The following is an 11,040-nucleotide window of genomic DNA, read 5'->3' as shown; positions in this document are numbered from 1 at the left end:
CAAGCAATATCTGCATTACTGTGTTCCCTGTCACCTCTTCCCATCTCATCCCCACATTTCCTACAGCCATGGCACAGTGAGTGACTTTGCAACTCTTTCCCAGAGACTTTGGCCTTTCTGGACACTCAAAAGGAATGGAAAGGCATGAAACATTTATCCCAACAGCCTGGGAAAGCACAGTTTAATCTGAAGGAGAGAATTTTTTTTTTTAATTATAAAGCTGCAATTTCACGATTCACAGTATCACAAAATAAGTCAACATAAGGTTACACCAAAACCAAATGCTGCCCTCTCCTCTGCACCGCCTCTGCTCTTGTTGGGCCTTAGTTGAGCCGATCCAACTCGAGAACGCGACAGAATGCAATTGTCCTTTTTTCCTGGATGTGTTTTCTGCCACGTCTGCAAAATGAACTGTCTCTCAGAGAAGTTGGATGAGCCTCACAGCTGGTGCAAAATAAGAAGTGGACCTACAAGCCAAGCCTAAAAAGGAAAGACTAGAGAGAGATAGGTTCATATCTTTTCTCTTTCTAAATAAAAATAACTCCATTAAAACCTACATAGTAGTTTTGTAAAATCTCCTTGCGTCCCTGCCCTAGCCCGGGAGAGGCAGAGCCCAAGGGAGCGGGCTGCCGCAGCGCAGCCCCGGGCTGGGGCCGGCCCCGCCGAGAGCCGCCCCGGGGCTCTCCGGCCGCGGGAAGGGGCGCAGCGGCTCGGCCTCGGCAGCGCCCGGCAGGACGCTCCTCGGCTTGTTTTGCTTTCAAAGCCGGGCAGCTCGGCCGAGCTCTGCTCCACTCCGCACCTCGCGGTTCCAGCCACCGGCCCGCTTCGTGCCGGAGCGTCGGTCTTCTCCGACACATTTTTGTTGTCGTCTCCGGTCGAAATAGTTCCACGCAAAAATTGAGGCAAACATTATCCCGGAGAGAACGTGTGGTTAGGGCTGGAGCTAGTATTTCAGTGCCGACTGTGAGCAGCCTGGCCCAGGCTCCTGCCGGTGTGGCCGCAGCCAGAGTGGGCACAGCAGGGGCGGGTTCCCCCGTCTCTCGGCTCCCACCGGGGTAAGGGTTGAGTCCTGCCCGACCTCTGAGACGCCGGTGCCCGTCCCCGGCCTCGGCGGTCGTCACCGGGCGTGCCCCGCCGCCCGCACCTGCCGGCACCCGGTTTGCGCAGGGACGCGCATCCCGCCGAGACTCCGGCAGCACCTCGGCCCCGGCTCCCGGCGGCCGCGGTCAGCTGTTCGCCATTTATCTCAGTTGCCCCGATGCGGCGCAGCCCGGCGGGAGTGGGGGGCCAGCGGGCCGACGCGGCCAGGCAGGCGGCAGCGCTCGGCTTCTCCAGCGCGGCCGGATCCTTCTGCCAGGCAACGAAATCCTGGCCGCTCAGCGGGTCTGGTTTAAAATTCAGCCGTGAGGTGGAGGCAGGTGTTTGCAGCCCTCCCTGTGAGATGGCCGGTGACGGACAGAGGGCGAGGGGCTGCGGATTCGTAGCTGCAAATCTTTCACGCCGGCTCTGCCCGCTCCCCGCAATCACACGGGCATCTACCCCTTCACAAGTACTGTTCCCTTCCCTTTTGGGGCTAGAGGCTCGGATTTTGCACTGAGAGAAAGCGCCAAAGAGATTTGGCACCCGCCTCAATTGAAAATCTGCCTTCCCGGTGGGAGATGCTGAAGGGGAACGCGGGTTGTGAGAAACCGACTGCCGAGTTCCTGAAACTGGAATTGTGAACCGAACCCGCCGCTTCCCACAGAGACGTCCCTGATAAAGTGAAACGTGTTAACCCCAACATAAGGATGCTGCTCAGGGAGCGGACAGGGAGAAAGGAGGCTGTTGGGGTCGGCAGAGACACAAGCCGAATTGTTTGAGCGGCGAGACGGCCGGCGGGGAGGTTGCGGGGAACCAGTGTCACCCGCCCCGTCTCAGCGGCCGGATTGATCGCCGCCCTCCCTACCTGGTGGGTGCCGGCTTTCCCACTCAAACCTTTCCATTTCGTCCCCATCTCTCGTTCAGAGCCGGGGATTCTTCCTTACGAGCCCGAGCCGGGAGGACGGTGCCACCTCAGCAAAAGCTCTTTTTTTGGAAGCGAGGAAGCCGGGCCTTCCACCGCGGCCACCGTGGGGTGATGCGGGAGCTCCCCTCAGTCTGAGGGACGTGGGGGCAAGGAGCGGGCCAGAGCTCCTCGGGAAACCGGCTGCGGGAAGGGGGGCCATGGAAGGGGACGGGGCGCACACCAAAGTCACAGGTGACTTGTTCCAATTAGTAGCTGTCTAATTAAATTAGTGTCACGCGGCCCAGCCAATGGGCCGGCGGGGGTGGAGGGCGGCGATGAGGCAGCTCGGCGCAAGCCCCTCCCCGGCGGCCCGAGGAGCCCGGCGCGCCGGTATAAATCGCCTCGGCGGAGCCCTGCCAGAGCGCAACCCTGCGCGGCCACGGGTCGAGGTCGACACAGGATTGAGTGGGAACTCGAACGCACCGCCCACCGAGGATGCAGCTGGGCGAGCCGCTGCTGACGGCGGCGGGGGCACTGCCGGGCGCCCCCTTCTACCCGCTGGAGGGCGGCGGGCGCGGCGGCGCCGCCGGAGCGGGAGCCGGGACGGGCGCTGCTGGCGGCTCCCGCGGGCCGCCCGGTCCGGGATCGCCGCCGCGCCTCGATCTGGACAAGATGCCCAAGAAGTTTGGGACGGCTCCCGCCATCCTGGGCGAGGCGGAGGCGGTCGAGCCGCCCTTCGCTGCTCCCAAGCCGGACGGCCGCAAGGCCACCCCATGCGGCGAAGAGGAGCTGCCCCCGGCCGCCTCCGCCCGCTACTCCATGGACAGCCTGAGCCCCGAGCGCTACTACCTGCAGTCCCCCGGGCCGCCCGCGGCCGAGCTGGGGGGGGCCCTGCGCCCTGTTCCCGTACCCGCCGACGGCGCAGCACGGCGCCGTCTACCAGCCGCCCGGCGGGCCGCGCTACCCCTACGGCTCCGTGCTGTCCCCGGGAGGCTTCGCGGGCGCCGTATGCCCGCCCGGCGGCCGGACGCAGTTCGGAGGCGGCGGCGGGTACCAGTACGGGCAGGCGACGGCCGGCGGACCTCTTTACGGCCCTTACCCGCCGGCGTCGGGCTCCTGCGGCGGGCTCGGGGCGCTGGGGATGCCGGCCGCTGGCCCGGGGCTGCGGGCGCAGGTCTTCCTCTGCAACCGGCCCCTCTGGCTCAAGTTCCACCGGCACCAGACGGAGATGATCATCACCAAGCAGGGCCGGTAAGCGGGCGCGTGGGATGGTGGAAACGGAGGGAAGTGGTGGTCGGGGATGGGGGAGGAAGGGGGACACCCCCGAGGACGCTCCGTGTCGGGCGGCGCTTGCTGCCTCCCCCGGAAAGGAGGTGCGCGCTCTCTCCGTCGGTGGTGCCCCGGGATGCTTTCCCCGAGAAGCGACTCCCCAATTTCCCCACATTCGGCGGCCAGGAGTTAGAACGGGGGTCGGTCGGGGCTCGCCGCTTGCTTCCTTAGTGTCTTTAGTGCCGGGACGGACGGGGCATCCCACGGCCGCCTACAGCTTGCGCCGGAGCCCGCGCCCCCTTCCCCGGCCCGCCTCAGCATGCCTTGTGGTTTTCAGGAGGATGTTTCCCTTCCTGAGCTTCAATATCACCGGCCTCAACCCCACGGCCCACTACAACGTCTTCGTGGAGGTGGTGTTGGCGGACCCCAACCACTGGCGTTTCCAGGGGGGCAAGTGGGTGACCTGCGGCAAAGCCGACAACAACATGCAAGGTAGGTGCAGGTTCCGGGAGCCTCCTCGCCCCCTTTCCCCGCGGGTCGGTTTCTCGGAAAGGGTTCCCACTTTGCCCACCCCTCCCCTCCCCCTTCAGTGTCTTCCCCACACCGGGCATCCTACTGAGGCACGAGCTACGGTTTTAAGGTCGTCTTGCGACTCTTTTTGCGCCGCGGTGTGTGAGGCTGTGTGGGAGAGTGGCCATCCAACCGAGGGGCTGCGCGGGCGGCGGAACAAAGCCCCGTGGCCGGCCGGCGTTTTACTGGCTTGTCTTCCCCAGGCAACAAGGTCTACGTGCACCCCGAGTCGCCCAACACCGGGGCTCACTGGATGAGGCAGGAGATTTCTTTCGGGAAGCTGAAGCTAACGAACAACAAAGGTGCTAACAACAACAACGCGCAGGTACGGAGGGGAGGGCGGCTTGAGGGGCTCTTGGTGGCTCAGCGGGGAGACCTGGGGTTTTGCATCTTCAACGGCATTTCATCGAGCCGCTAGATCACTGTTCCCTTCTGGAACTGGGTCATAGAGCTTGTTTTCTTTGTTTTTCCGTATGAATAGTTGCAAATGTTGGAATCTGATGTGTGAATTTCTTTTGTTTTAGCTAATATATTGATCACATTAGTTGCTCAAAAAGTGGGAGAGTACCTGATGGCTCTTGGTGAAACAGGGATGTAAGCTGTGAATCATCCCCTGATAACAGTTAAAACTGCTCCATTTGTAAACGAAGAGATTACAATTTACAGGAAGAAAATGTCGTGCTATAAAATAGGTCTTTTAATGCTAGATGCAGTTTGTCTAAAGATGTTGCCTTTTTCGTGGTTTCTTTTAGATGATAGTACTTCAGTCCCTACACAAGTACCAGCCCCGACTTCACATCGTGGAAGTGACAGAAGATGGTGTTGAAGATATGAATGATTCCTCAAAGACTCAAACATTTATTTTCCCTGAAACACAGTTTATAGCAGTTACAGCATATCAAAACACTGATGTAAGCATGGATGTATAAAATTGCAATTAAGAATAAAATTCCCTTGTGCACTCAGCATCTCATCTTAAAATATATTCTGCTTTCACTTTTAGATTACACAGCTCAAAATTGACCATAATCCTTTTGCAAAAGGCTTCAGAGACAACTATGACTCGTAAGTACACCTCTGTCTTCTTTCGCAGATGTCTCTGTCTAGGAGGCATGATTCTGGCCTGACATGTCTGTGGAAGGGTTTTTCTTTAGATATTAATTCAGTTAATTACTGGCAGTTTTGCTTACGTTAAAATGTCTGAATAGTGTATTGTCTAGATGACCTGGCTTTCTGCAGGCTTCTGAATTTTGGTAGGAAACTTGTGCTGGCAGAATCCAGCTGGCCTGCGGATTTGGCAGCAGTGTATTGGGTATCTCCACAGAACAGGCAGCTTCTTTAAATTGTCAGCAGAAGACTTGCCTAATAGTCACTTTGTAGTTTCACTTGTGCTATTACTTGTAGCAGTAATAAGAAATTTACACTGGTCTAGGAAAAAGGCCTACTAAATCAGATTAAAACAAATAGCCATCCAATTAAATGTAGTTATGATTCTAATTAAGAAATAACTGGTTTCTTTGTGTTTTTGTGTTGTTACTGTCATATTGGAATTGTTAAGAAAAACACTCAGTATCTCTCTTTTATATTGTAGCATGTACACAGCTTCTGAAAATGACAGATTAACTCCATCTCCCACGGATTCTCCTAGATCCCACCAGATCGTCCCTGGCGCCCGATACAGCGTGCAGCCGTTCTTCCAGGAACAGTTTGTCAACAACCTGCCCCCAGCCAGGTTTTACAACGGTGAGAGAACCGTCCCTCAGACAAATGGCCTGCTGTCCCCGCAGCAGAACGAGGAGGTGGCCAGCTCTCCTCAGCGGTGGTTTGTGACGCCCGTACAGCAGCCCAGCGCCAACAAACTGGACATGAACTCCTATGACACGGAGTATTCTCATAGCACCTTGCTCCCTTATGGCATTAAATCCCTTCCCCTTCAGACATCCCACGCTCTGGGATACTACCCCGACCCGACATTTCCATCCATGGCAGGCTGGGGGAGCAGGGGCTCCTACCAGCGAAAAATGACGACAGGACTAACTTGGACCTCAAGAACAAGTCCTCCGGGATTCACTGAAGACCAGCTTTCCAAGGACAAGGTGAAAGAAGAAATTGGCTCGTCCTGGATAGAGACTCCACCCTCTATAAAGTCTCTAGATTCAAATGATTCCGGGGTCTACACAGGTGCTTGTAAGAGAAGACGGCTTTCCCCTAGCACTTCCAGCAATGAAAATTCTCCAACAATGAAGTGTGAGGACATTAATGCTGAGGACTATAGCAAAGACACTTCAAAAGGCATGGGCTACTATGCATTCTATACTAGTTCTTAAAGCATCTTTTTTATTCCAATTGGCTAATTTTTTTTTTTTCAGGGTGGCCTTGGGTTTTTTTTGCATTACAATTGCCAAAAAGACTCTTGCCTTCCACCTTGAATTGTTGTGTGCAATTCTAAAGAAGGTGCCAAAGCTTTTTGACTGTTGCAGGTAACAAAGTAGGGAAAGAGCAAACCATGGGAGAATTCTTCCCCTTGTTTAGAAGGAACCATAGGCAGAAGCTGTAAGGAGGACTCTAGTGTCTAAGTATGTGGCATATTTATTGGAGATACTAAAGTGTACACAGCTTGGGTAGGCTCAGAGGCCCGATCAAGTCCATGCACTCCTGAGCAAGGAAAGAGGGGTTAGGATCCCAAATATAATTTTCTTCCCTGCTTGATAAAAGGGATCTGGGTTGCAGGGAGCTGCACAAATGCTATGTTCTGCTTTAGACTGAGCTGTTTTTTTCAACACATCCACAACACAGTTGGCTGAGTTGGATATTGCTCAGCTACAGCTTTTTTAAGGGTTTGGTTTTTTTTTTTTTTGGCAGAAAATGCCAAAATGAGGCCTGCTTGCCAGGCAGGATTTTGACTTGAAGGTCTTGTTGCCAATGATGGGATTACAATGACCAAATCTGTCTTTTCTTAGCTTAGAACTTGCATTAAAAAAACCCCTGCCTCCATCCCATAAGCCTAATCTTTACTGAGGTGGCCAAAAACAAAGTGTACAGTTGTGTTTTGTCTAGGTACACTGTAGAATATTGTGGAATAATGTATAAATAGTTGACCTATAGCTGTTCAGTTGGAAGGACATCCGGTGGTGTTTTGAAGTTCAAAAGGCTTTTTTTTTTTTTTTTTGGTCAATCAAACTTAGCATATGAGGCATTGCAAAAGGAGATTTCTATTTATGTGTATGTAAAGTGACTTTTTCAGCTGCCCTGTATGAAATTGAAGTGATGTAACTTTCTCCCTTCTTCTTGCCTATACTTTCAGCCATTTTAAACTGATCAGCCCCAGAGCACTGGCCCACTTTTCCCCTCCCCCGAAACTTGTTCCTGTTTTGTTTTTTCTATGTATATAGTAATAATTTTTAATAAATGTGGTGGTGCCAGGGATAAGAGGGGATGGCTCTGCCTCATCTTTGCATCTGCTGGGTATCCCAAAAGGGGCGGAGGGAGCACACTGCTAGGGCCTTGAATTGTCTCTAAATCTAACCATCCCTTGCACTCTCTGTGTGGGTTTTTTTTTTCTTTTTCTTTCCTGTGCATCTTCTGAACAAGCCGGGAGCCCCGGCTTGCTCCAAAATACGACATTCTCCTGTCCTCTACCACCCCCTACCCCTGCCTCTGCACCAGGTGAGGTGCGAGCTCGGCCCGGGCAGAGAATTGCGAACCCACCCCGCCTCCGCGGCAGCCCCGGGGCTGCCTCCTCCCGCCGCCCCCTTCTCACCCCCTCCGTTTCCCGGAACAAGGCACGAAATTCCCCTGCCCGCTTATCTGGAGGGAAAGCTCCTTCTGGCAGAGCGATTGAATCCCGGCTCCCGCAGCAGCGGGACCTTTCCTGAGGATATGCAGGGAGTAATGGGATTAAGCTGTTAACGATTGCCGGCTGCAAACAAAATATACCCAGGGCTCAGGCTGGGGCTGTCCCCGGTGGAGGTAACGCTATCGGGGGGCAGCGGTCGGGGCTCCCCCACCTCCGGAGCGGGACACGGCGGGTGTCCGAGGAGATTTCGATCAGCGCTTCGCCTCCCGGGGCGAGGCTCGGGCTCCGGCTCTGCGCGCTGGCAAGCGAAAAAGTCGGTGTCCTGTCACCTCTCCCTCTGCACAAGGACCCTACCTGGAACAGAAGGGGGACTTACGGCAATTTTTAAGAGACTAGGGACGGAGCATATTATTCCTTTTTTTCTAACTTTTTTTTTCCCGCTCGCGGAAAAGCCCCCGGGAAGGGTTGTTCCCCAGCCGTGGAGTGCGGTGGCATTCCGGCCGTCCCACCCGCCCTGCAAACAGCGATTACACAGCACGATTCTGCCGCTCTGTGTTATTAAAAACTCTATATTTTTGCACCGCACGGTGAAAAAAATAACTTAATACTTGTGAAAAGTCCTCACACTGTTTAATAGAAACGTAAGTGCCTGGCTGGCCCCAATTAACACCTTGTGATTATAATGCATTCCTAAAATGGGGTGTCAGACGCCAAATTGTGAATAAAGGTATCTAATTAATCTTCATAGGATGACACTGATAAACAACGCCAGATTTAAATAAAGATCAAGAAACTGAATGCTTTTTGTTTACATTAACAGAAGATAAAGTTAACTACCCTTGCACTTTGCTTCGTAATGTGATTTGCTGACACAAACAACGGGCTGCCGGTGGAGAGCCCCGCCTCGCCTCGGCGGGCTCTTTATCGCGACTTTGGAGGGAGGGGGATACGCCGCGGGTGAGGGCCTCTTCCTCCGCAGCCCCCACGCCCCCGGCTGAGGCAGGCGTGTGCCGGGAAACGCGGCACCACCTTGGCCTGGTAGCGAGCGCTGGAAGGGAACGCGCCCCGTCCCCGCCACTTCCGACGCTCTCGCATGAAAACTGCTTGTGAGTTTGGAACGTGACCTGGTCGGGCATGGCGGGTCTAGAGCGAAATAAATATATAAGTAATAGTTGTTTACACCATTGCTGTGGTGTGCGGCGGGAGGTGGAGTGCGAGCCCTGCCCGAGGAAGAGGGAAAACTTCGTTCTAGGTCAGGGAAAATCCGAACCTCCGCGGCTGCCGGCCGGGCAAAGGCTCTGCCCGACCCGGGGACTCGGCTCCTTCCCCCCGCCGGCTCCGTGAAGCCGGGATACGCATGCTGGGGCCGTTCCCCGCGAGTTAACAGTTCCCTGGAATATTCCCTCACTTGAACCGAGGGAGCGGCTCAGTGCTCTGGGTGCGTAGCCCTTATTTTTAAATAGCGTGAGCGCCCGGCGGGGCAATAGAGGCAGCGGAGACGGGTTCGTCCGAAGGATTGAGGCCATTCTTCGCCGAAAACTCTGGGGTTTGGGGTTGTTTTTGTTAAAGCAGATCTGGCACATCGGGAACAACCCTCTGGTATTTTTTTTCCAACGAAACTTCATCCCTCGCTGCTCGCCCCAAACCGTATCGCCGCCGCTTCACACCCGCGAGGGAAAACGAAACGACCCCGAAACTCTTTCTTTCGACGGCATCGTCCCGACCGTCTCTAAAGAAAAAGCTCCTTCTTCCTCGGGGCTGCCATCTCAGCGCTCCGAGGAGGAAGGAGCAGATATTTTTGGGTCTGTTTTCTCTTCGAGTAATGCGATGGGGTTTTACTTTCGGTCTGAATTTCCGCTCCCACCTTCCTCAACGCCGCCTTTTTAACACCTGCTCGCTTGTTCCCACCTCCTCCTCTCTGAGGAAAGCGCGGCGTTAATGGAGGGGGGCTTTCCCGGGAAAGGTTATTTTTACAGCCCCCCCTCAGCCGCCGCCGCCCTCCCCTCAGGGTTGCCTCTGAGGCGGCGGCCGCCGACGTGGGAATAGGCCCCCGATGGCTCCTGCGGTACCGTTACGCTTCAGAAATTCCCCTTCCCAACGGGAACACGGGCTAGGCGTGCCGGGCGAGTCGGCGGTCGACAGCTGTGGGGTCTCTGCTCTGGGTAGAAAGTGGAGGCGAGGGGACTGAGGTGAGGGAGATGAGGCCTGCCGGCACTTCTCTTATGCCTGCCCACCCCATAAAATTGTGAGTTGCATTTATTATTATTATTATTATTATTATTATTGTTACCGCCCTACTTTTTTTGTACATACAAGCCCAATTCCCCAGCCCCCTGAGCTCAGTAGCCCACTCATCCCTTTCCCCAGATCTCCATAGCTGTGTTCATAATAGTATGAGTATGGCTAATATAAATATTAATCTAATCCTTACTGAAAGGATTTTAGTGCTTTCTGGATATCACAGATATGTAATCCAGGGGAGAATGACATTAGCCTGAAAGTGTGGAGTGCAAAATATGATTTGAATAAAAAGATAGGGTGGTATCTAATATTTCCTTTAGGGAGTACTATACTCTGAGCTGTCACAACCGATTGTGTAAATAGAGGAGACTGAGGGATGTGATCCTAATCATATTGATGAAACATTCATCTGAAAGACCGAGCGCAACCAGAAGGGACTCACTAGGAATACAATTAAATCCTAATCTGGGAAGGAGGAATCCTCTGCAGGCTTTCCTCTAACCTGCCGCCCTCTTCCCTGTTTTCATTTCAGACTCAGATAAAATGCAGGAGAGGAAGAGGAAACACAGGAGAGATGGAGTGCTGTGTGGTTTGCTTGCCTGAAGGACTACATAAACACAGGTGCTGGGTGGAAAGGGGGTAAATCGGCAGTTCTGATCCTTATTAAAATATAAGGCCTAAGTTTAGTCACAGGGGAAACTACCTGCCTGCACAGGATTTCCATCTGTGAATGGTGTTAATCAGGTGCAGGAAGTCTCTGTTTCTGGAGGAAGAGTTCGTCTCCCACCCAAGCTTTGACTGTTAGCTCAGTTCCAGACTGCAGAGCAAAACTGATTTTTCTGTCTGTTGTGTGCTATTTAGTTTCCATCTGCAGCAGGGAGCTGGTTCCTTGCCGATGTTCATTAGAAAAGGGGTTAATTTCCAACCTGTTTTGACCAGTGTCCCTCAAAAGATGATCTGAGAAGATGGATGGGACAGGGCTTCAGGTGATGTGGTTCCTGTAACAGAACTAAACCCCGGCTGACTGCTGTACGTCCATCTTATTTCTGGAGAAGGCAATGAGTAGGTGTGTTTTCCTAGTGTGTGCCACTTTTTGGCTTATACCGCTAAAATGAATTCAAGCCATGAATACCTGAATTCAGATAATGATGTTTAAAACTTGAAAAGCAGTCTGTATTCT

At 53.8% G+C, this 11,040-nt stretch overlaps 1 protein-coding gene across 1 annotated transcript; it reads left to right on the top strand.

Annotated features, from left to right (window-relative positions):
• Positions 1–2,407: 2,407 nt before the first annotated feature.
• Positions 2,408–7,254, top strand: EOMES (eomesodermin). Its single transcript, XM_032107666.1, is given in 7 exon segments — positions 2,408–2,866; positions 2,868–3,235; positions 3,591–3,745; positions 4,027–4,148; positions 4,576–4,734; positions 4,827–4,888; positions 5,415–7,254. Coding segments are annotated over 7 exon segments (1,989 nt in total). The 5' UTR covers positions 2,408–2,479; the 3' UTR covers positions 6,151–7,254.
• Positions 7,255–11,040: the final 3,786 nt, after the last annotated feature.

This window comes from Corvus moneduloides, chromosome 1, assembly GCF_009650955.1.
Source record: "Corvus moneduloides isolate bCorMon1 chromosome 1, bCorMon1.pri, whole genome shotgun sequence".
Taxonomy (NCBI): domain Eukaryota; kingdom Metazoa; phylum Chordata; class Aves; order Passeriformes; family Corvidae; genus Corvus; species Corvus moneduloides.
The sequence above is the reverse complement of the archived record's forward strand: the minus strand, read 5'-3'. Positions and strand labels throughout refer to the sequence as shown.